Here is a 24,100-nt window from a genome sequence, read left to right as displayed (position 1 = left end):
CTATTCAACAACCTGGAAAACACTAAAAAATTTGGTACAGTCAAGGAGAAAAGCTTTGTCAAATTTGAACTGTCAGAAACACAGTTTGAAAAGACAGTCAGGGACAAAACTGCCTGTAAAACCCACTTGGAGTGAGAAAATGATTATTTTAAGCACATTTTTAGAATCCTCACTAAATTTCCTATCCAATAACCTAAAAAAATACTACAAAACATGTTACAGTTAAAGAGAAAAGCGGTGTCAAAATTTGAACTGCAAGAAACACAGTTGAAAGGAGAGTCATGGACAAAATCACCTGTAAAACCCAGTTGAAACAAGAAATGACTGTTTTAAGCACATTTTTGGAAGCCTCATTAAATCTTCTATTCAATAACCTGGAAAAACCCTACAAAATTTGGTACAGTCAGGTAGAAAAGCGGTGTCAAAGATTGGTCTAACAGAAACACTGTTTAAAAAGACAGTCAAGGATAAAATCGCCTGTAAAACCCACTTGGAGTGAGAAAATGACTATTTTAAGCACATTTTTGGAAACCTCATTATATCTTCTATTCAACAACCTGGAAAACACTAGAAAATTTGGTACAGTCAACTAGAAAAGCGGTGTCAAAGATTGAACTACCAGAAACACTGTTTAAAAAGACAGTCAAGGATAAAATCGCCTGTAAAACCCACTTGGAGTGAGAAAATGACTATTTTAAGCACATTTTTGGAAACCTCATTAAACCTTCTATTCAATAACCTGGAAAAACCCTACAAAATTTGGTACAGTCAGGTAGAAAAGCGGTGTCAAAGATTGGTCTAACAGAAACACTGTTTAAAAAGACAGTCAAGGATAAAATCGCCTGTAAAACCCACTTGGAGTGAGAAAATGACTATTTTAAGCACATTTTTGGAAACCTCAATATATCTTCTATTCAACAACCTGGAAAACACTATAAAATTTGGTACAGTCAACTAGAAAAGCGGTGTCAAAGATTGAACTACCAGAAACACTGTTTAAAAAGACAGTCAAGGATAAAATCGCCTGTACAACCTATTTGAAACAAGAAAATTACTGTTTTAAGCACTTTTTGGAAACCTCATTAAATCTTCTATTCAATAACCTGGAAAAAACACTACAAAATTTGGTACAGTCAGGTAGAAAAGTGGTATCAAAGTTTGAAGATACAGAAATTTCTCAAGAGACTAACTGCTAAAAATAAGAACCAGTTTAAGACGAACATTTCCAGTATTTTTACGGTCCCTGAAATCCAAAAAATAACCGAGATACAAAATTTTCAAAATTTTAAATGCAATTTCCAAGAAAAGTTAAAAAATTCGAATATCTTGGAAACGGTTAGAGCAATGGAAATTTTGCAGGTTAAAAACTAAAAGGACATTTTGCAAAAAACATTTTTAGATTTTTACGGTTGCTGAAATCCCAATAATGACTGAGATACAGAATTAAAAATATATTAAAAAATTTCAAATATATCTCAAAATAGAGGAACATTTTGAGTTTTCTACATTCGCTGAAACCCTAAAATTGACAGATATGCAATTTTCAAAAAAATTTAAAAATGTTGAATATTTTGAAAACGGTTAGAGTTACAAACTTTTTACAGAAGACTCAGAATAAAGAGCAGTTTAGACAAGCATTTCCAGCTTTTACGGTCCCTGAAATCCCAAGAATAACCGAGATACAGAATTTTCGAAATATTGAAGACAATCTTGGAAGCGATTGAAGTAACGGACATTCTGCTACTGATCAAAAATAAATACTTACTTATTACTAGTTATGCTTACTGCCACTTTGGCTGTGATAGAGAGTACGTTCTACCCATTCCATTTTGCTACCAACCTCAATGACATAACTACTTGAGAAAATAAGAAAAGAAGAAGAATCAGAATTGAGGTTATGACATTCGCGTTCATGTTGAAAAAAATAATTAAAACAATTTTGTTGTTAAACTAATTAAAACAATTAACATGGCATTTTTTCGACTAACCAGAACTTTGCAGGGAAACCGGGTGCTTCACAATTCGGTCCGTTTCCAAAACGGTTACGTAGTATTGTGAGTATTGTTAACCTCAAAAATGGTGCTGAAACTTAAGTTTTACGGCTTTCCACAGACTACCGGAAATAGGAGAAGATGCCCCCGACAAAAACCCGCTTTATCACAGCGACGGCCTGCCCAAGTTTAGCGAAATAACTATAGAAAACTGTCGATCAGCGATGGCCAAACAAACCCTGGATTTTGAAGTCGGGGTGCAGGAAATTGAAAATAAACTGACGGATCAACCCTGTCAGGACGCGATCAAAGACATCATAGAACCATTAGAAAGACTAGGCAACCCAATGGAAACTACATGGGGTCTGTCGAAAGCTCTGTACCTGGGCAACAACACTTTGATGCCCACATCCAGTTATATGGCGATACATGACAGAGCCAGGAGGGCTAGAGCCTCAAAGTACACTAGTAAACCGATACACTTTGCCATTAAAGAGGATTTTGCCAAAGAGAAGGAGAGGACAGTGGAGGAGACTAGGATTTTAGAGAAATACATTTTGGAAGGGAAGTTGAATGGTTTGGAGCTGGAAGGAAGGAAAGCAGACAAGTTTTCATATGATTTTAACAAGCTGGTGCAAGAGAAAAAAGAGTTTAAGTTCAAAACTGAATTGGCCACTAAACAACATTCCCAGTTAATTAGCGATAGTAGGGTGGTTCAGGATTTTCCTGAAGATTTGTTGAAGGTAAATTGTAATTTAATTTTTGTTATTTTTATGTTCCTCCTAAAGTTGAAATTAACTGAGACAGAATGTTGCTCATACAAATTCAACTTTTTTATTTATTGAATGGATGTTAAATCATCAGAAGTTTCAAAGAATTTCCTTTAATTGTTTTTAAAAAGTTAATCCCAAAGTTTATCTAGTCCAACAATTTAAGATTTTTGAGCTAAAAATGCTGTGCAATATTAAAAACATCTCAAAAGAGGCTTTAAATGCTGAAAACGCTTTGAAGATGATGACACACTCTAAAAAACATAAAAAAAGAACAAAATAGCTTAAGACAAACCAACTATCTAGGAAAGTTAGAAAATATAAATAAATTACAGATTATTAAAATTAAGTACACATCTTGTAGCATTTAGGTATTATTTTGACAGGTGTCACAAAACTGTCTAAGTAAATGGTATTCCCTGACATGTGGCATAAACATCGAAACTGTCAAACTTTACCCAGTCAGGCCATGAAGGTGTAAAAAAATTACAGTGTAGAATAATAGTTAACTTGTGGTATTCAAAACAAGACAGGTTGTTTTATAGGTTCCTGACAATTAGTTTGACAGTTGTCACGTGACTATTTAAGGAAATAGTGTTCTAGTACCATGTGACATTTGCCAGAAACGTCAAAACTGGCAAATTTTGCCCAGTTGGGGTATGAAGCTAAAAAATCATATATGGAACACTTTTCTTGAATTATTTGAGACAAGTCGTGGTTTTTAGCTTCTTGGCCATTATTTTGACAGTTGTCACATGACAGTCTATGTAAATGGTGTTCGAGGTTTATATGACGGTTGTTACAAACGTCAAAACTGTCAATCTTTACCCAGTTAAGCCACAAAGCTGTAAAAAAATCACAGTGTAGAATAATAGTAAACTTGTGGTATTCAAACCAAGACAGGTTGATTTATAGGTTCTTGACCATTAGTTTGACCGTTATCACGTGACTATTTAAGGAAATAGTGTTCTAGTACCACGTGACATTTGCCAGAAACGTCAAAACTGGCAAATTTTGCCCAGTTGGGGCATGAAGCTAAAAATCATATATGAAACACTTTTCTTGAATTATTTGAGACAAGTCGTAGTTTTTAGCTTCTTGGCCATAATTTTGACAGTTGTCACGTGACGGTCTATGTAAATGGCGTTCGAGATTCATGTGACAGTTATTACAAACATCAAAACTGTCAAACTTTACCCAGTTAGGCCACAAAGTTGTAAAAAAATTACAGTGTAGAATAATAGTTAAGTTGTGGTATTCAAACCAAGACAGGTTGATTTATAGGTTCCTGACCATTAGTTTGACCGTTATCACGTGACTATTTAAGGAAATAGTATTCTAGTACCACATGACATTTGCCAGAAACGTTAAAATTGGCAAATTTTGCCCAGTTTGGGCATAATGCTAAAAAAAATGTAGTATGTAACAGTTTTCTTGAAGTATTTAAGACGAGTCGTGGTTTTTAGCTTCTTGGCTATAATTTTGACAGTTGTCACGTGACGGTCTATGTAAATGGCGTTCGAGATTCATGTGACGGTTGTTCCAAACGTCAAAACTGTCAAACTTTATCCAGTTGGGCCGTGGAGCTGTAAAAAAATCACAGTGTAGAATAATAGTTAACTTGTGGTATTCAAAACAAGACGTGTTGTTTTATAGGTTTTTGACAATTAGTTTGACAGTTATCACGTGACTATTTAAGGAAAGAGTGTTCGAGTACCACGTGACATTTGCCAGAAACGTCAAAATTGCCAAATTTTGCCCAGTTTGGGCATGATGCTAAAAAAATCGTAGTATGAAACAGTTTTCTTGAAGTATTTAAGACAAGTCGTGGTTTGTAGCTTCTTGGTCATAATTGTGACAGTTGTCACGTGACGGTCTATGTAAATGGCGTTCGAGATTCATGTGACGGTTGTTACAAACGTCAAAACTGTCAAACTTTACCCAGTTAGGCCACAAAGTTGTAAAAAAATCACAGTATAGAATAATAGTTAACTTGTGGTATTCAAACCAAGACAGGTTGTTTTATAGGTTCCTGACAATGAGTTTGACAGTTGTCACCTGACTATTTAAGGAAATAGTGTTCTAGTACCACGTGACATTTGCCAGAAACGTCAAAACTGGCAAATTTTGCCCAGTTGGGGTATGAAGCTAAAAAATCATATATGGAACACTTTTCTTGAATTATTTGAGACAAGTCGTGGTTTTTAGCTTCTTGGCCATTATTTTGACAGTTGTCACATGACAGTCTATGTAAATGGTGTTCGAGGTTTATATGACGGTTGTTACAAACGTCAAAACTGTCAATCTTTACCCAGTTAAGCCACAAAGCTGTAAAAAAATCACAGTGTAGAATAATAGTAAACTTGTGGTATTCAAACCAAGACAGGTTGTTTTATAGGTTCCTGACAATTAGTTTGACAGTTGTCACGTGTCTATTTAAGGAAATAGTGTTCTAGTACCACGTGATAAGTGCCAGAAACGTCAAAACTGGCAAATTTTGCCCAGTTGGGGCATGAAGCTAAAAATCATATATGAAACACTTTTCTTGAATTATTTGAGACAAGTCGTAGTTTTTAGCTTCTTGGCCATAATTTTGACAGTTGTCACATGACAGTCTATGTAAATGGTGTTCGAGGTTTATATGACGGTTGTTACAAACGTCAAAACTGTCAATCTTTACCCAGTTAAGCCACAAAGCTGTAAAAAAATCACAGTGTAGAATAATAGTAAACTTGTGGTATTCAAACCAAGACAGGTTGATTTATAGGTTCTTGACCATTAGTTTGACCGTTATCACGTGACTATTTAAGGAAATAGTGTTCTAGTACCACGTGACATTTGCCAGAAACGTCAAAACTGGCAAATTTTGCCCAGTTGGGGCATGAAGCTAAAAATCATATATGAAACACTTTTCTTGAATTATTTGAGACAAGTCGTAGTTTTTAGCTTCTTGGCCATAATTTTGACAGTTGTCACGTGACGGCCTATGTAAATGATGTTCGAGATTCATGTGACGGTTGTTACAAACGTCGAAACTGTCAAACTTTACCCAGTTAGGCCACAAAGTTGTAAAAAAAATCACAGTATAGAATAATAGTTAACTTGTGGTATTCAAACCAAGACAGGTTGTTTTATAGGTTGCTGACAATTAGTTTGACAGTTGTCACGTGATTATTTATGGAAATAGTGTTCTATTATCACGTGACAACTGTCAGAAACGTCAAAACTGGCAAACTGTTCCCAGTTTGGGCATGATGCTAAAAAAATCGTAGTATAGACAGTATTAAACAGTTTTCTTGAAGTATTTAAGACAAGTCATGGTTTTTAGCTTCTTGACCATAATTTTGACAGTTGTCACGTGACTGTCTAATTCAATAGGGTACCAGTATCACGTGATTGCTGTCACAGACGTCAAAGTTTGCTCAACCAAAACGTAAAGCAGCAAAAATCCAAGTTTAGTACATTTTTTATGCTTTTCGAAATAAAATGTGTTTTATAGTTTCTTGATCTGTAATTTGACATTTAATAAGTCACTGTCTAGGTAAATAGTGTTCTAGTATCACGTGACAAATGTCAGAAACGTCAAAACTGACAAACTTTACCCAGTTTGGACATGAAGCTCTAAAAATCACAGTATGGAACAGAATTGAGAAAGATTGTCTAAAACTTATGTATTTAATATTTTTTTGTATTTCTCCCAACAAATGAGATAACAAACTTTAGTCTATCATTAACTCACCCTGTAAATCTGCTGACGTGTTTTCTAGGCAATTGCTGTCGATCCCAACAACCATACAAAAGGTCCTTGGAAATTCTCGTTACATCCGCGCGTTTACGAACCATTAATGGAATATTGTCCGGACCGGGACAGACGTTGGATCTTATGGAAAGCGCACGTAAACCGCGGATCGGTTACTGGAGAAAGGGAATTGGCGACCAGTTTGCATGTGGAAGAAATTCGGTATTTAAGGAATCGTACAGCCAATTTGTTGGGTGAGTTTTAGAAAAAATATTAAACAATATCAGAAACCTTTCACAGAAAAAAAAGGAGAAAATATAAAAAAACAGTGTATTTGAAGACAGATTAGGCAGCTGGAAGTACAGTCTAAACTACCACTTCTAAAACCTCATTGATTGATGAAGAAAATGCGTTTTAGTCTCTTTTGAGCAACTTGAATGTTATTTAGACTCACAAATCGCTCTTTAACATCTTATTCATTTTGTAGCTAAATTTTTTAATGGTTTTAGAAAATTTACTGCGCGATCAAAGATCCATTAATCTCAATATTTGAGGTTGAGGAACGAGATTTTCACTGGCTTATTTGGATGTTTTTTTACTTTTTCATAAAGTAGAAGTTGTAACGTTCCATTTAATTTTTTTATTATTATTTTTTTAATTTGGGCCGCGGTGTCACAACTAGCCCTCTGACGGAGAAGGGTTTAACTAAATTAACTGTATTTTGGTTTATTCCTATTGTCTCAAGAAAAGCTCTTTGATGTGCATTGTTATTTTAAAAACAATTGAGCATTCTCCACCATCTTTGTTTTTGAAATACATAATTTTTTTTACGAAAATGATAGATAAACTAAATTACTTCAAAAATGTGAAAAAAACTTTTTAGTTTATAATGCAAAATTTATAGAAAGTGAAAAAATATTTTCCGGCGATAAAAGTGCCTGTAAAATCCACTTGGAGTGAGAAAATTACTGTTTTAAGCACATTTTTGGAATCCTCAATTAATTTCCCATTCAATAACCTGAAAAACAGTACAAAATTTGGTACAGTCAGGGAGAAAAGCGGTGTCAAAGTTTGAATTGCCAAAAACACAGTTTGAAGGAACAGTCAACGACAAAATCGCCTGTAACACCCACTTGGAGTAAGAAAATGACTGTTTTAAGCACATTTTTGGAATCCTCATTAAATTTCTCATTCAATAACCTGAAAAACACTACAAAATTTGGTACAGTCAGGGAGAAAAGCGGTGTCAAAGTTTGAATTGCCAGAAACAGAGTTTGAAACGACAGTCAAAGATAAAATTGCTAGTAAAACCCACTTGGAGTGAGAAAATGACTATTTTAAGCACATTTTTGGAATTCTCATTAAATTTTCCATTCAAAAACCTGAAAAACATTACAAAATTTGGTACAGTCAGGCAGAAAAGCGGCGTCAAAGTTTGAATTGCCAGAAACAGAGTTGAAAACGACAGTCAAAGATAAAATTGCTAGTAAAACCCACTTGGAGTGAGAAAATGACTATTTTAAGCACATTTTTGGAATTCTCATTAAATTTTCCATTCAAAAACCTGAAAAACATTACAAAATTTGGTACAGTCAGGCAGAAAAGCGGCGTTAAAGTTTGAATTGCCAGAAACAGAGTTTGAAACGACAGTCAAAGACAAAATTGCTAGTAAAACCCACTTGGAGTGATAAAATGACTATTTTAAGCACATTTTATGAATTCTCATTAAATTTTCCATTCAAAAACCTGAAAAACATTACAAAATTTGGTACAGTCAGGCAGAAAAGCGGCGTTAAAGTTTGAATTGCCAGAAACAGAGTTTGAAACGACAGTCAAAGACAAAATTGCTAGTAAAACCCACTTGGAGTGATAAAATTACTATTTTAAGCACATTTTTGGAATTCTCATTAAATTTTCCATTCAAAAACCTGAAAAACATTACAAAATTTGGTACAGTCAGGCAGAAAAGCGGCGTCAAAGTTTGAATTGCCAGAAACAGTGTTGGAAACGACAGTCAAAGATAAAATTGCTAGTAAAACCCACTTGGAGTGAGAAAATGACTATTTTAAGCACATTTTATGAATTCTCATTAAATTTTCCATTCAATAACCTGAAAAACACTACAAAATTTGGTACAGTCAGGGAGAAAAGTGGTGTCAAAGTTTGAATTGCCAGAAACACAGCTTGAAAGAACAGTCAGGGACAAAATCGCCTGTAAAACCCACTTGGAGTAAGAAAATTACTGTTCTAAGCACATTTTTGGAATCCTCATTAAATTTCCTATTCAATAACCTGAAAAACAGTACAAAATTTGGTACACTCAGGGAGAAAAGCGGTGTCAAAGTTTGAATTGCCAGAAACACAGTTTGAAAGAACAGTCAGGGACAAAATCGCCTGTAACACCCACTTGGAGTAAGAAAATGACTGTTTTAAGCACATTTTTGAAATCCTTATTAAATTTCCTATGCAGTAACCTGAAAAACACTACAAAATTTGGTACAGTCAGGGAGAAAAGCTGTGTCAAAGTTTGATTTGCCAGAAACACAGTTTGAAAGAACAGTCAGGGACAAAATCGCCTGTAAAACCCACTTGAAGTAACAAAATTTCTGTTTTAAGCACATTTTTGGAATTCTCATTAAATTTCCCATTCAATAACCTGAAAAACAGTACAAAATTTGGTACAGTCAGGGAGAGAAGCGGTGTCAAAGTTTGAATTGCCAGAAACACAGTTTGAAAGAACAGTCAGGGACAAAATCGCCTGTAACACCCACTTGAAGTAAGAAAATGACTGTTTTAAGCACATTTTTGAAATCCTTATTAAATTTCCTATGCAGTAACCTGAAAAACACTACAAAATTTGGTACAGTCAGGGAGAAAAGCTGTGTCAAAGTTTGATTTGCCAGAAACACAGTTTGAAAGAACAGTCAGGGACAAAATCGCCTGTAAAACCCACTTGGAGTAAGAAAATGACTGTTTTAAGCCCATTTTTGGAATCCTCATTAAATTTCCCATTCAACAACCTAAAAAACACTACAAATTTTGGTACAGTCAGGGAGAGAAGCGGTGTCAAAGTTTGAATTGCCAAAAACATAGTTTAAAAGGACAGTAAGGGACAAAATCACTTGTAAAACCCACTTGGAGTAAGAAAATGACTGTTTTAAGCACATTTTTGGAATCCTCATTAAATTTCCTATTCAATAACCTGAAAAACAGTACAAAATTTGGTACACTCAGGGAGAAAAGCGGTGTCAAAGTTTGAATTGCCAGAAACACAGTTTGAAAGAACAGTCAGGGACAAAATCGCCTGTAAAACCTACTTGGAGTAAGAAAGTGACTGTTTTGAGCACATTTTTGGAATCCTCATTAAATTTCCTATTCAATAACCTGAAAAACACTACAAAATTTGGTACAGTCAGGGAAAAAAGTGGTGTTAAAGTTTGAACTGCCAGAAACACAGTTTGAAAGAACTGTCAGGGACAAATCGCCTGTAAAACCCACTTGAAGTAACAAAATGACCATTTTAAGCACATTTTTGGAATCTTCATTAAATTTCCTATTCAATAACCTGAAAAACACTACAAAATTTGGTACAGTCAGGGAAAAAAGTGGTGTTAAAGTTTGAACTGCCAGAAACACAGTTTGAAAGAACTGTCAGGGACAAAATCTCGTGTAAAACCCACTTGGAGTAAGAAAATGACTGTTTTAAGCACATTTTTGAAATTCTCATTAAGTTTCCCATTCAATAACCTGAAAAACACGACAAAATTTGGTACAGTCAGGGAGAGAAGCGGTGTCAAAGTTTGAACTGCCAGAAACACAGTTTTAAAGGACAGTCAGGTACGGAATCGCGGATAAAACCTATTTGTAGTAAAAAAATTACTATTTTAAGCAGATTTTTGGAATCCTCATTAAATTTCCTATGCAATAACCTAAAAAACACTACAAAATTTGGTACCGCCAAAGAGAAAAGCTGTGTCAAAGTTTGAATTGCCAAAAACACAGTTTGAAAGAAAAGTCAGGGACAAAATCTCGTGTAAAACCCACTTGGAATAAGAAAATGACTGTTTTAAGCACATTTTTGAAATTCTCATTAAGTTTCCCATTCAATAACCTGAAAAACACGACAAAATTTGGTACAGTCAGGGTGAAAAGCGGTGTCAAAGTTTGAATTGCCAGAAACACAGTTTGAAATGACAGTCAAAGACAAATTTGCTAGTAAAACTCACTTGCAGTAAGAAAATGACTGTTTTAAGCACATTTTTGGAATTCTCATTAAATTTTCTATTCAATAACCTGAAAAACACTACAAATTTTGGTACAGTCGGGCAGAAAAGCGATGTCAAAAGTTTGAATTGCCAGAAACACAGTTTGAAAGGACAGTAAGGGACAAAATCACTTGTAAAACCCACTTGGAGTAAGAAAATAATTGTTTTAAGCACATTTTTGGAATCCTCATTAAATTTCTTATTCTCAAGTCAGTCAAGTCATACGAACGAACGATTAGATATGGCCGAGGAACAGTCTTATTGGGTCACCCGGTACTATCTCTTCTTACAGTTTGTGACACCAAATCAGGAACACCCTGATAATATACTATTATGACAACATTTTTTTCTTTATACCGACAGGTTACGATACGTACGTGGACATGTCGATGGAAACAAAAATGGCGGGCAGCAAAGAAGAAGTCGACCGCGTTTTAGGTTTGTTGCTAGAACGCGCCAAACCATCGCAAGACGAAGAGTTGGAGAGTTTAGCGGCTTTCGCTCAGGAAAAAGGTTTCAAGACTGATAGGTACTTTTGATGTTTGTCGCGTAGGATTTTTTGCGTTATTTCGGGTTAATTCTCTCAGGCTAGCAATGTGGGACGTACCGTTTTGGAGGCGGAGACAAAAACTGGCCTTGTTCGACTATAACGAGCAAAAATTAAAAGACTATTTCCCGTTAAACACAGTGCTGGATGGGTTGTTCCAGTTATGCGAAAAGCTCTTTAATATTATCATTAAAGTCAGAACGGGGGTAAATGCGTGGCACAAGGACGTCAGGTAGTTCAGAACGACACAAACCAATTTAATGCGAATAACTTTTTACAAACAATAATAAAACTTTTTGCCATTTCGAAACGAATCCACAGGTTTGGACTGTCATTGGGCTTGGTTTATTGGCTTTTTACTGATGTGAAAAACTTTTGCTTTAATGCACTGTAACTGCCTTAAACAGGGTGCGAAAGATGTGCGTGCAAAAAAGTGAAACTTTCAAGTAGTCCCCAATTGATCAATAATTTTTTTTGGTTTTGTTCTAACATAAGGAAGTGTTGTCTCAAGAAATATTCGTTTATCCGAAAAAGACGACATTACAGTGCTCAAGCTCGAATTGAGTTTTGACAGTTATGACAGCTGTCACGTGACGCAAGCAAATTATTAGAGTGTTCCTTAACGTCCCAATTGTCAAATTTGGCTCCATGGAGCTCTAAACACAACTTACAGTCCGATTCCTCAGAGAAACGTTTCTATTTGAGACTTTACACTTTCAGGTCACTGTTGAATGAGTTTTGACAGTTATGACAGCTGTCACGTGACGCACACAAATTATTAAAGTGTTCCTTAACGTCCCAATTGTCAAATTTGGCTCCATGGAGCTCTAAACACAACTTACAGTACGATTCCTCAGAGAAACATTTCTATTTGAGATTTTACACTTTCAGGTCACTGTTGAGTGAGTTTTGACGGTTATGACAGCTGTCACGTGACGCACACAAATGATTAAAGTGTTCCTTAACGTCCCAATTGTCAAATTTGCCTTCATGGAGATTTAAGCACAACTTACAGTCGAGTTCCTCAGAGAAAAATTTCTATTTGGCATTTTACACTTTCAGGTCACTGTTGAGTGAGTTTTGACAGTTATGACAGCTGTCACGTGACGCATACAAATTATTAAAGTGTTCCTTAACGTCCCAACTGTCAAATTTGGCTCCATGGAGCTCTAAACACAACTTACACTCCGATTCCTCAGAGAAGCATATCAATTTTCCATTTTACACTTTCAGGTCACTATTGAGTGAGTTTTGACAGTTCTGACAGCTGTCACGTGTGGCACACAAATCATTAAAGTGTTCCTTAACGTCCCAACTGTCAAATTTGGCTCCATGGAGCTCTAAACACAACTTCCAGTCCGATTCCTCAGAGAAATATTGCTATTTGCCATTTTACACTTTCAGGTCACTGTTGAGTGAGTTTTGACGGTTATGACAGCTGTCACGTAACGCACATAAATATTTAAAGTGTTTCTTAACGTCCCAACTGTCAAATTTGCCTTCATGGAGATTTAAGCACAACTTACAGTCGAGTTCCTCAGAGAAAAATTTCTATTTGGCATTTTACACTTTCAGGTCACTGTTGAGTGAGTTTTGACGGTTATGACAGCTGTCACGTAACGCACATAAATATTTAAAGTGTTTCTTAACGTCCCAACTGTCAAATTTGCCTTCATGGAGATTTAAGCACAACTTACAGTCGAGTTCCTCAGAGAAAAATTTCTATTTGGCATTTTACACTTTCAGGTCACTGTTGAGTGAGTTTTGACGGTTATGACAGCTGTCACGTAACGCACATAAATATTTAAAGTGTTTCTTAACGTCCCAACTGTCAAATTTGCCTTCATGGAGATTTAAGCACAACTTACAGTCGAGTTCCTCAGAGAAAAATTTCTATTTGGCATTTTACACTTTCAGGTCACTATTGAGTGAGTTTTGACAGTTCTGACAGCTGTCACGTGTGGCACACAAATCATTAAAGTGTTCCTTAACGTCCCAACTGTCAAATTTGGCTCCATGGAGCTCTAAACACAACTTGCAGTCCGATTCCTCAGAGAAGCATATCAATTTGCCATTTTATACTTTCAGGTCAGTGTTGAGTGAGTTTTGACAGTTATGACAGCTGTCACGTGACGCACATAAATATTTAAAGTGTTTCTTAACGTCCCAACTGTCAAATTTGCCTTCATGGAGATTTAAGCACAACTTACAGTCGAGTTCCTCAGAGAAAAATTTCTATTTGCCATTTTACACTTTCAGGTCACTGTTGAGTGAGTTTTGACAGTTATGACAGCTATCACGTGACGCACACAAATTATTAGAGTGTTCCTTAACGTCCCAACTGTCAAATTTGGCTCCATAGAGCTCTAAACACAACTTGCAGTCCGATTCCTCAGAGAAACATTCCTATTTGTCATTTTACACTTGCAGGTCACTGTTAAGTGAGTTTTGACAATTATGGCAGCTGTCACGTGACGCACACAAATTATTAGAGTATTCCTTAACGACCGTTGACAGTTATGACAGCTGTCACGTGACGCACACAAATTATTAGAGTGTTCCTTAACGTCCCAACTGTCAAATTTGGCTCCATGGAGCTCTAAACACAACTTGCAGTCCGATTCCTCAGAGAAGCATATCAATTTGCCATTTTATACTTTCAGGTCACTGTTGAGTGAGTTTTGACAGTTATGACAGCTGTCACGTGACGCACACAAATTATTAAAGTGTTCCTTAACGTCCCAATTGTCAAATTTGGCTCCATGGAGCTCTAAACACAACTTCCAGTCCGATTCCTCAGAGAAATATTGCTATTTGCCATTTTACACTTTCAGGTAACTGTTGAGTGAGTTTTGACAGTTATGACAGCTGTCACGTGACGCACACAAATTATTAAAGTGTTCCTTAACGTCCCAATTGTCAAATTTGGCTCCATGGAGCTCTAAACACAACTTACAGTCCGATTCCTCAGAGAAACGTTTCTATTTGAGACTTTACACTTTCAGGTCACTGTTGAATGAGTTTTGACAGTTATGACAGCTGTCACGTGACGCATTAAAGTCAGAGTTTTTTAAATCAACCAAAAATCCAATAAATTAAGCTCAATGATAGTCCAAATCGCATCAAAATTTGTCGTTTCATTTGGAAATGGCAAAGTTTCAAAAATGACCCAACAAAATCACTGTTCCGCGATTGAGGTTGCGTTTCCATTCGATTAATTATTCGCATTGAATTGACTATAATAGTAAACCATTTTAGAACGACGTGAGTTGTAGGTTTTACGACATTTTTGAGCCTCACAGTTCAGCTCCGGTCGCCGGATTCTATCTAGATCCGTACGCTCGTTCGGAGGACAAAATGAGAATACAAAACTCGGGTTGGATGGTCGCGATGCAGAGCAAAAGTCAAGTGACCGACTACAAGCCTCTGGCTGCTTTGATTTTCAATTTTGAGCCGCCCTCCGGTTCGAAACAGTCGCATTTAACGTTCAGCGGTAGGTCGAATTAACAGTCCGTTTACAAAGTGATAAGAGACGTGCGATTTTTGCTTTTTTAGAGGTTAAAGTGTTATTCCGAAAGTTCGGGCACAGTTTGCAGCATTTACTCACTCGCACCTACTACTCGGAAGTGGCGGGACTTTCCAATGTTGAATGGGACGCTGTTGAAGTGAGCGGAAATATGCTGTCCCACTGGTTATTCAATGAGTAAGTTACATTTATGTTCGCTTTATTGCCTGCTTTATACCTCTCAATTAACTTCTTCTTCTTCTTTCTTTCTAACATGGTGAACCATATTAGTAGGCTACTGCCTGTTCATTGCCAGCATGTCCTCCCCGGAGGATGATGTCCAGCATTCTCGCCATCGTTTTGGTGGTCTTCCCTGTGATCTTTTTCCTACTGGGTTGTTTATTTTTGCGGCTTTGACGAGTCTGCTGTCCTCCATTCTTTTTATATGTTTGTTCCAAAATCTTCGTCTCTGTCTCACCCACCTTCCTATGTCCTGTATTTCGCATTGTTGCCTAATATCTTCATTCCGAATTCTGTCGTGTAGCGTTTTGCCTTGTATGGTTCTTAATGTTTTCATTTCGACTGTTCTCATCAGTTGTAGAGTTCTGTTTGTGTCTGATCTTGTCTCTGCCGCGTATGTTATGATAGGTCTTACGGCCGTTTTATATATTCTGGTTTTGCTTTCGGTGTTAAGGTATTTGTTCTTCCAGACAATTTCTCTCAGGCATCCCGAAATTCTAGCCCCCTTCATTGTTTGCTCTCTAACTTCGTTATACAGATTTCCATGGCTCGTTATTTCTGCTCCCATATACTTAAAGTGGTTTACCTGTTCGATAATTTTAGAATCTATTTCCAACTTGCATCTTATCGGTTCTTTAGATGTTACTAAGCATTTGGTTTTCTCAGTGTTAATGACCATATTTAATTCTTTTGCTTGAGTGTTAAAGGAATGTAGTAATCTTTGGAGATTTTCCTCGGAATCCGCAATAAGAACAGCATCGTCAGCATAGCAGACGGCATGGAAGAATGTGCCTCCCATTTTGAATCCAGCAGTTTTGGGTCTCAAATTAACAATTAAACTAAACTTTCATTTAAACTAAAATTAATTTATCAAAGCTGAAAGTGAACTTACAAGCGAGCCCATTTATACTTTCAATTTACACTAAACTAAAATTAATTTTAAATTAAAGTTAAACCAACTTTATTAAAGTTCGGCTTAATTCGTTTAAATTCGTTGACTTTCGGAACTATCACTGTCATACTTGTCATCACTCATGATGTAAATTGCTGTCTTCTATTGCGATACGTAGTCTATTAGACTTGAATCGTCTATTTCCATAATTGGATTTTTTACCGAAAAAGTGGTTTAAGAACAAATTTTTTCAAATAATTTTAATAAAAATTTTCTTTATCCACAAAACACGCGTAATGACGATGACAATAGAAACGTCAACGTTAAACATCAACGTCGAACGTCCAGTAAGTCAAAACAGTAATTTATTTTTCTAATTATTAATTTGTAGTATAAACCTAAACAAGATGTCTTAGTTTAAGGGGATCGGTAAAGACTTTACGTTTTTCGATCGCGATGCTTGGCCTACGTGTAGAAAAATATATAAAAAACAGTGTTCGTTCTTTGTTTCTGTCGATAAAACTACGGCAGTATTAACGCAGACATTACTGTTTAAGCGACGAAGCTCCTAGAGTGATATGGAACAAAGATGCAAGATTTCCGCTCCGTAATTCGAACAATTTTTTAGTCTTATCTTTTAACCCAAACTACGACTTTAATTTTTAACTTATTTGCGTGATTTTTTTTTATTAAATAGCTAAAGGTTTGGAGAATGTGCGAAAGTTATTTTTGTCGCCAAAACAGTTTTGCAGGTAGGAAAAATAGTGACTTGAAAATTATGGTAATTTTAGCATTTTGTTAAAATGATTCAATTTTAATTGGCGTATTATTAAAATTATATTGACTTTCGCACATTCTAGCAAGTGTCTCCTTTCATATTCCGTTTAAAAAACAGCAATATCTAGCCTAGTTTTTTTTTAATTTGGGTTAAAAGATTCTCATAAAATGCATTGAATCTCCCATAAGACGTTTTGCTTTACCGATGCCCTTAAATATTAATTTTAGTGGAAATTTAAATTTAATTTAATTCTTAAATGGGAGGTATAAAGCAGGCATATACCTTCAAAAGTTTAAATGACAATGTTGTGATAAACTGTCGCTTCTGTCGAAATATTTGAAGTGTGAAACGTTATTTGTTGTTTCCTCATTTTCTCTTTATGGGTCCTACGAGACGAGAGAGTGAGTGAAAATCAAAGAACGCTTCATTCCTGATCCAGATATGTATAGATATGGCTTTTTATACCCAATAAAGTTCAGCAAAAGCAAGTTTGGTTAGAACCCTTTGTCCTGGAAAGTACAACAAACTAATGTGAAAACTGTTCAAAGAAAATTTGAAAATCCTTGAAGCTAGGTAAGCAAAACTGGTAAATGGGTTTTATATTATTACCAAGACCTTTCTTTTAAAATGTAAATGTGCCAATGGAACTTCTAGAAGCTGTCCTGTTTCTTCAGAGTAAACTTTTGTTGCTCTCAAAATGCAGGCGGCCTCAAAATGTAACTCACATACCTATGTATGCAAGAGGCAATAAGTTTACTGAATGAGAAAGCATATTGCTACTTACCACCACTGAGTATTGTGTTGGAGTAAAATCATTCCAGTTCAAAGCTTTCAACCACTGTTGGGTTCGAGCAGGGTCTTTTGGAAAGTAAAAGACTGACACTTTTGGGCTTTTCACCAAATTGCTTTTACAATTTGGCAAACAAGTGGACGGCATATTGTAGAGGCAATAGAATTTGAGTTAAAAAACCAACAACAAATTATAGAACAATGAAGGAACAAGAACAATAGTGATAAGACAATAAAATGAACACAAACTACACTTTCACTAGAACAATAAACATATAAACAACAATATATAATAGCAAACAAAAATTACTTTGGCAAGTAATCCCAAGTCTTGACTTTAAACCTTAAAAATTAATTTAATCATGGAAAAACTCAATTTCCACAATACAAACTGTCAACCACTATTTCGGCCATATTGGAATTTTTGGCATGCACCTTCTTGGCTTTCTTGTACAGAGGGCGGTGGTCCTACTCCATGTCTCCAATTTCTATCGTTTTATCAGGGATACGTCAATTCCAACTAGTGCAGTAACCACAACCAATCAAAACATAGCCTCATCCATTGTTAATTATTTTGAATTTTACACAAATTGAAGCACAGATTCAACAATTTCCAGGACTGTTTTGAAAAAAAAAATGATTGATGCGAATTTTAACAGATTCAGGGCAAAGTTTGACAGTTTTGGCGTTAGTAACAGTTGTCACGTGATCTTAAAATATTGTTAATGGACAACAATAACGGTGGGACAGTTCAAAAACACATCTTCTTTAGAATACTACAAGGAAACTGTAATCTTGTCAGGTTTTGCACAATATTCGCCCACACTAACGTTAGTGACAGTTACCACGTTACCCTAGGCTACAATTTGAGTAGGACAGCTGTCCAAATACTTAAATTGAAGCTCTGCAACATGTCTTGTCTCTGAAATTGCAAGACAACTGGGTGCTTATTCTACAGAGTGGTCCAGTTTTAAATGTCAATAATTCACCAATCCATAGCCAATTAAAAAATAAGTTGACATTCATTATGTCAGTTTCCTGAAAAGTGCTTCCTAAGGAAAATACAGTCCTTCAAATTTCTGTTTAAAAAATCGTTTTTTTTGTCATAACTGTCAGACCGTTGGAGCAATATTGATCAAATTTGGAACAAGCACTTTATTACACGTTATTACGGTCAAAGACCCAAAACTAACCTAACCCAACTTAAAAATTGTCTTGGAAACGGAAAATTCACTTAAGAAGTTTAAAAAATATTATTGTAGCCAGTTTTCATAGTTTCCAGACAAACTAAAAGACTTTAGTTTTGAAAATTGAATTAGAAAAGATAAAAATTTCAGAAGCTTAAAAATTGTGTTTGTAACCAGTTTTCATGCAAATCGAGAGACTTTAATACTAAAAATTGACTTGTAGACATAAAAACTACTTTTTCAAGAATTTGTAACTACAAATTCATACATTTAAACTTTAAAAATTGACTTGAACCCCAAAATGTGACTGAACTAATGAAAAGTGACATCAGAAGCTTAAAATTTGCATTTGAAGTAAGTTTTCATAATTTGAAGACAAATTTCAATATTTTAGTCTTGAAAATAGTCTTAGATGCAGGACATTGAAATTAGATTCATGAAAATTGTCTTAAAAATTAACTTTTCGTGCTTTTTACTTTGCTTTTGATTTTCTTCGAATTCTGGACTATTTTTAGTGCTTCAAAACTGCTTTCAGCTTGGAAAATCGAGTTTCAAGACTATCTTCACCAAGTTATTGACATAGCAAACTTAAAAAACTATTTTTACAATACTCTCTTTAGTCCTAGTAAGGTCCGTTCTAGCATTAAAAGTAAACTTTTATATTATTTTTAGTAGTAAAAAATGAGTTCATGCACAATACAATCTTTGTCTTGATTTCCGGACTTTTTTTTAGTTCTTGAATGCCAGTTTCAGACACTCAACCAGAATGGCAGTCTGAGAAAGCGAATCATAAGACCATTCCTCGTAGTAAAAAAGTTTTTAGACTATTCAGTACAAATTTGGACTTTCACAAGTCTTGGATGTTCAGTTTTAAACTATAAAACGATTTTTTAAATTGAAATTTGGAGGACTGTATCTTCCTTAGGAAACCTTTTTCAGAAAAATGACATAATGCAAGTCAACTTATTTTTTGATTAACTATCAAATGGTGAATTATTGACACTTAAAACTGGACCACCCTGTATAGGAGCCTAGTGAGATGAGATGAGATGTCTCTCGTATGTTTGATGACAAAAAATTCCACTTAGTCTGGTTGGAGGCTTAAAAATCAGGGTTTTAACCTCAAAATTGAATATTTGGTGACAGCCTCAATGTTGCGTTGCACTGTGCTGACATTTTGGTCCGGTTTCTGAGAAATTCTGTTCTTAGACAATTTTCACTTAACTTACTGTGTTAAGGCTACTTTTGGTGAAAAAGGCAATAAGGCTCTAACCTTCAAGCACTTTCTTGCTCGTATAATTGAGTTCATTTGAAAGCGTGGCTCTGAAAGCATTAAAAAAGTGAACAAAGCGGGCGCAACTCAAAACAACCGTGTAAACCCACGCAAACACAGAAAAATCCGTCCGACTGCGCCACTTTTGGTTTCGTCTCACCTTTTTGGGGCTCTAAAGTCCTTTCAACTCGTTCAAATTTTAAGATCAAATTCAAAACAGTCTATTCTATTAGAATACACGAGAAAAGTGCAAGATTTGTTCTAACCTAACCTGAATGAGATAGAACAAAACAGATTCAGAGGTTTAGATCGAAACGCGCGTTATGATTTAAAAATCACATGACACCACGATTGCAAAATTACACAGAGGTCACGTGACTTTTGAATTATTTTACTCGTTTTGTTTTGATGAAGTCAGTAAAAAGTGAACATTTTTAATGCAGCAGAAGAGACTTCTTTCTTTCTCTCTTCATATGATTTTCATAAAAATTACATTTTTCAGCTTTGATTGGCTGGTCTTTGAAGCCTTAGCAACTCCTTACGTTTTAGGGCGGAAAAGTAAGGTTATTCAGTTGAAATATTCAGTATTTTAGGTATTTTCATATTTCTCTGTCTTAAGTGGGGTTTTAAGGGTTTTTTATGTTTTTTTTTATAGAAAAAAGTTGATTTTCTGAAAACGTGACTTGAAATACAATTTCCTATTTTTCGAGTTTTGTTTCTTAGAATCGTTTGGTTTATTTGCTTTGTTTTTCAAAATTTTGTTTTAGCTGATGATAATGTATTAATAAGGGGTCCAAAATAAGTAAGTTATGTCGGTTTTAATGACACAATGTAGGAAAAAATAGCTGTCACGCGACGTGAAAGTTTATCTTAACGTCAGAACTGACAAATTTGACTCAATGAAGCCATAAACACAATTACAGTCCAATTCCTCAGAGAAACATATCTATTTGAGATTTTACACTTTCAGGTCACCGTTGAGTGAGTTTTGACAGTTATGACAGTTGTCACGTGACGCAAGCAAATTACTAAAGTGTTCCTTAACGTTCCAACTTTCAAATTTGGCTCCATGGAGCTCTAAACACAACTTACAGTCCGATTCCTCAGAGAAACATTTCTATTTGCCATTTTACGCTTTCAGGTAACTGTTGAGTGAGTTTTGACAGTTATGACAGCTGTCACGTGACGCACATAAAAAGTGTTTTTTAACATCCCAACTGTCAAATTGAGCTTTATGGAGATTTAAGCACAACTTACAGTCAAATTCCTCAGAGAAATATTGCTATTTGAGATTTTACACTTTCAGGTCTGTTAAGTGAGTTTTGACAGTTATGAAAGCTGTCACGTGACGCACACAAATTACTAAAGCGTTCCTTAATGTCTCAACTGTCAAATTTGGCTCCATGGAGCTCTAAACACAACTTACTGTCCGATTCCTCAGAGAAACATATCTATTTGCCATTTTACACTTTTAGGTCGCTGTTAAGTGAGTTTTGACAGTTGCGACAGCTGTCACGTGACGCATACAAATTACTAAAGCGTTCCTTAACGTCCCAACTGTCAAATTTGGCTCCATGGAGCTCTAAACACAACTTACGGTCCGATTCCTCAGAGAAACATTTCTATTTGAGATTTTACACTTTTAGGTCACTGTTGAGTGAGTTTTGACAGTTATGACAGCTGTCACGTCACGCACACAAATTATTAAAGTGTTCCTGGACATCACAACTGTCAAATTTGGCTCCATGGAGCTGTAAACACAACTTACAGTCCAATTCTTTAGAGAAACATATCTATTTGCCATTTTACACTTTCAGGTTACTGTTAAGTGAGTTTTGACAGTTGTGACAGCTGTCACGTGACGCATAGAAATTATTAAAGCGTTCCTTAACGTCCCAACTGTCAAATTTGGCTCAATGGAGCTCTAAACACAACTTACAGTCCGATTCCTCAGAGAAACATATCTATTTGCCATTTTACACTTTCAGGTCACTGTTAAGTGAGTTTTGACAGTTATGACAGCTGTCACGTGACGCAAGCAAATTACTAAAGTGTTCCTTAACGTCCCAACTGTCAAATTTGGCTCCATGGAGCTGTAAACACAACTTACAGTCCAATTCTTTAGAGAAACATATCTATTTGCCATTTTACACTTTCAGGTTACTGTTAAGTGAGTTTTGACAGTTGTGACAGCTGTCACGTGACGCATACAAATTACTAAAGCGTTCCTTAACGTCCCAACTGTCAAATTTGGCTCAATGGAGCTCTAAACACAACTTACAGTCCGATTCCTCAGAGAAACATATCTATTTGCCATTTTACACTTTCAGGTCACTGTTAAGTGAGTTTTGACAGTTATGACAGCTGTCACGTGACGCAAGCAAATTACTAAAGTGTTCCTTAACATCCCAACTGTCAAATTTGGCTCCATGGAGCTGTAAACACAACTTACAGTCCAATTCTTTAGAGAAACATATCTATTTGCCATTTTACACTTTCAGGTTACTGTTAAGTGAGTTTTGACAGTTGTGACAGCTGTCACGTGACGCATACAAATTACTAAAGCGTTCCTTAACGTCCCAACTGTCAAATTTGGCTCAATGGAGCTCTAAACACAACTTACAGTCCGATTCCTCAGAGAAACATATCTATTTGCTATTTTACACTTTCAGGTTACTGTTAAGTGAGTTTTGACTGTTATGACAGCTGTCATGTGATGCAAGTAAAGTATTAGTGTTCCCTAACGTCCCAACTGTCAAATTTGGCTTCATGGAGCTCTAAACACAACTTACAATCCGATTCCTCAGAGAAACGTTTCTATTTGAGATTTTACACTTTCAGGTCACTGTTGAGTGAGTTTTGACAGTTATGACAGCTGTCACGTGACGCAAGCAAATTATTAAAGTGTTCCTGGACGTCACAACTGTCAAATTTGGCTCCATTGAGCTTTAAACGCATCTTCCAGTGTAATTTCCCAAATTAGCAACAATTTATAATTTTATAGTTTCAGGTTACTAGTGAACGAGTTTCAAAGTTAAGACAGCTGTCAGGCTGTCACGTGACGCAAAAAAATCATATAAAAGTGTTCGTTAATGTCAAAACTATTAAATTAACACTGCTTATAGTGTGGCACTTCCAAGAAACACATCTACTTGGCATTTTGTGATTTCCAGATAGTCCATTGCCTGAATTGTTGCTTTTGATGCGCACTCATTAGCCTTTCCTTCATCGTTCTCTAGAATTCCCCTAAAATTCCTTAAATGAGAGTTGTAGAGAGAGAATTTTCCCTCTCCTACATCATTTTAAACTGGATACCCTGTGTACTTTAACCAAACATCTTAAACTATTGCAGAAACGTAATCGATAGCATATCGAGTCATTGCGAAAGCGGAGATAAACTACCCAAAACCACCTTCCACGATCTGTGCAAAGCGCAAAACCACATGGCCGGCTACGATTTGTGCAACGAACTCTACTTATCCGCTTTAGATCTGGAATTGTACTCGTCCAAATCGTTTTGGCTGGACGTGGCCAGACGATTGTGGCCCCAATACCGGAGCGTCAATTTCGAATACAAAATCGACGCTCATCCCTGTCATTTCATGCAGATTTTCACGGAAGACTGGGGCGCGGCCTACTATTCGCACATCTGGGCCCGAATGATTGCCGCCGACGTTTATAGCGCTTTCTACGAGGCCGGAAACGACGAGCAACAAATCAAAGACGTGGGTAAGCGGTTTAGGGATACGTTTTTGGCTTTGGGCGGCAGCCAACATCCCAGTCGAGTGTTCAGGGAGTTTCGTGGTAGGGATCCTTCTCATAAAGCGTTACTGAACTCGTTAGGATTGAAAAAGGTACCGAAACAGTTGGAGAGTTAATATTTTTTGTGACTGATTTAAGACTTTATGTACCAAAAAGCAATTGTTGACAGTTTAAAGAGAGTTGTTTTTGTTTTCTCTTTATTCTCAGCTAATTTTAGGTAGTATTAATTATTATTATTAAAGTGAGTGTTGTAAATATATTAATTGTTTATGCGCGTGCAAAGTGAGACTGTAAATATTATAATTTAATTTCAATAATAAAATTGCTGCTAAAACTTTACTGGAATATATAATACACTTTTT

The 24,100-nt window shown here is 35.8% G+C and overlaps 1 protein-coding gene across 1 annotated transcript; it reads left to right on the top strand.

Annotated features, from left to right (window-relative positions):
* The first annotated feature begins 1,878 nt into the window (after positions 1 to 1,878).
* Positions 1,879 to 24,077, top strand: LOC145725843 (uncharacterized). The gene is made up of 8 exons (XM_081974735.1): positions 1,879 to 2,054; positions 2,113 to 2,734; positions 6,529 to 6,754; positions 11,129 to 11,294; positions 11,353 to 11,544; positions 14,588 to 14,805; positions 14,868 to 15,015; positions 23,329 to 24,077. The coding sequence occupies exons 1-8, from the start codon at positions 1,969 to 1,971 to the stop codon at positions 23,852 to 23,854; spliced, it is 2,184 nt and encodes a 727-aa protein (XP_081830861.1). The 5' UTR covers positions 1,879 to 1,968; the 3' UTR covers positions 23,855 to 24,077.
* Positions 24,078 to 24,100: the final 23 nt, after the last annotated feature.

This window comes from Ips typographus, linkage group LG3, assembly GCF_016097725.1.
Source record: "Ips typographus isolate SLU linkage group LG3, UJ_Ityp_2.0, whole genome shotgun sequence".
In the NCBI taxonomy this organism is placed as follows: Eukaryota; Metazoa; Arthropoda; class Insecta; order Coleoptera; family Curculionidae; genus Ips; species Ips typographus.
Note: the sequence above shows the minus strand (reverse complement) of the source record. Positions and strands in the feature narration are given on the sequence as shown.

Bases quoted from the DNA above. Each gene is read 5' to 3' on its own strand.
- LOC145725843 (XM_081974735.1), top strand. From the start codon at position 1,969: ATGGCATTTTTTCGACTAACCAGAACTTTGCAGGGAAACCGGGTGCTT. The intron at 2,055-2,112 runs GTGAGTATTGTT...GGCTTTCCACAG, and splicing joins CAAAACGGTTACGTAGTATT to ACTACCGGAAATAGGAGAAG. The intron at 15,016-23,328 runs GTAAGTTACATT...AAACTATTGCAG, and splicing joins TCCCACTGGTTATTCAATGA to AAACGTAATCGATAGCATAT.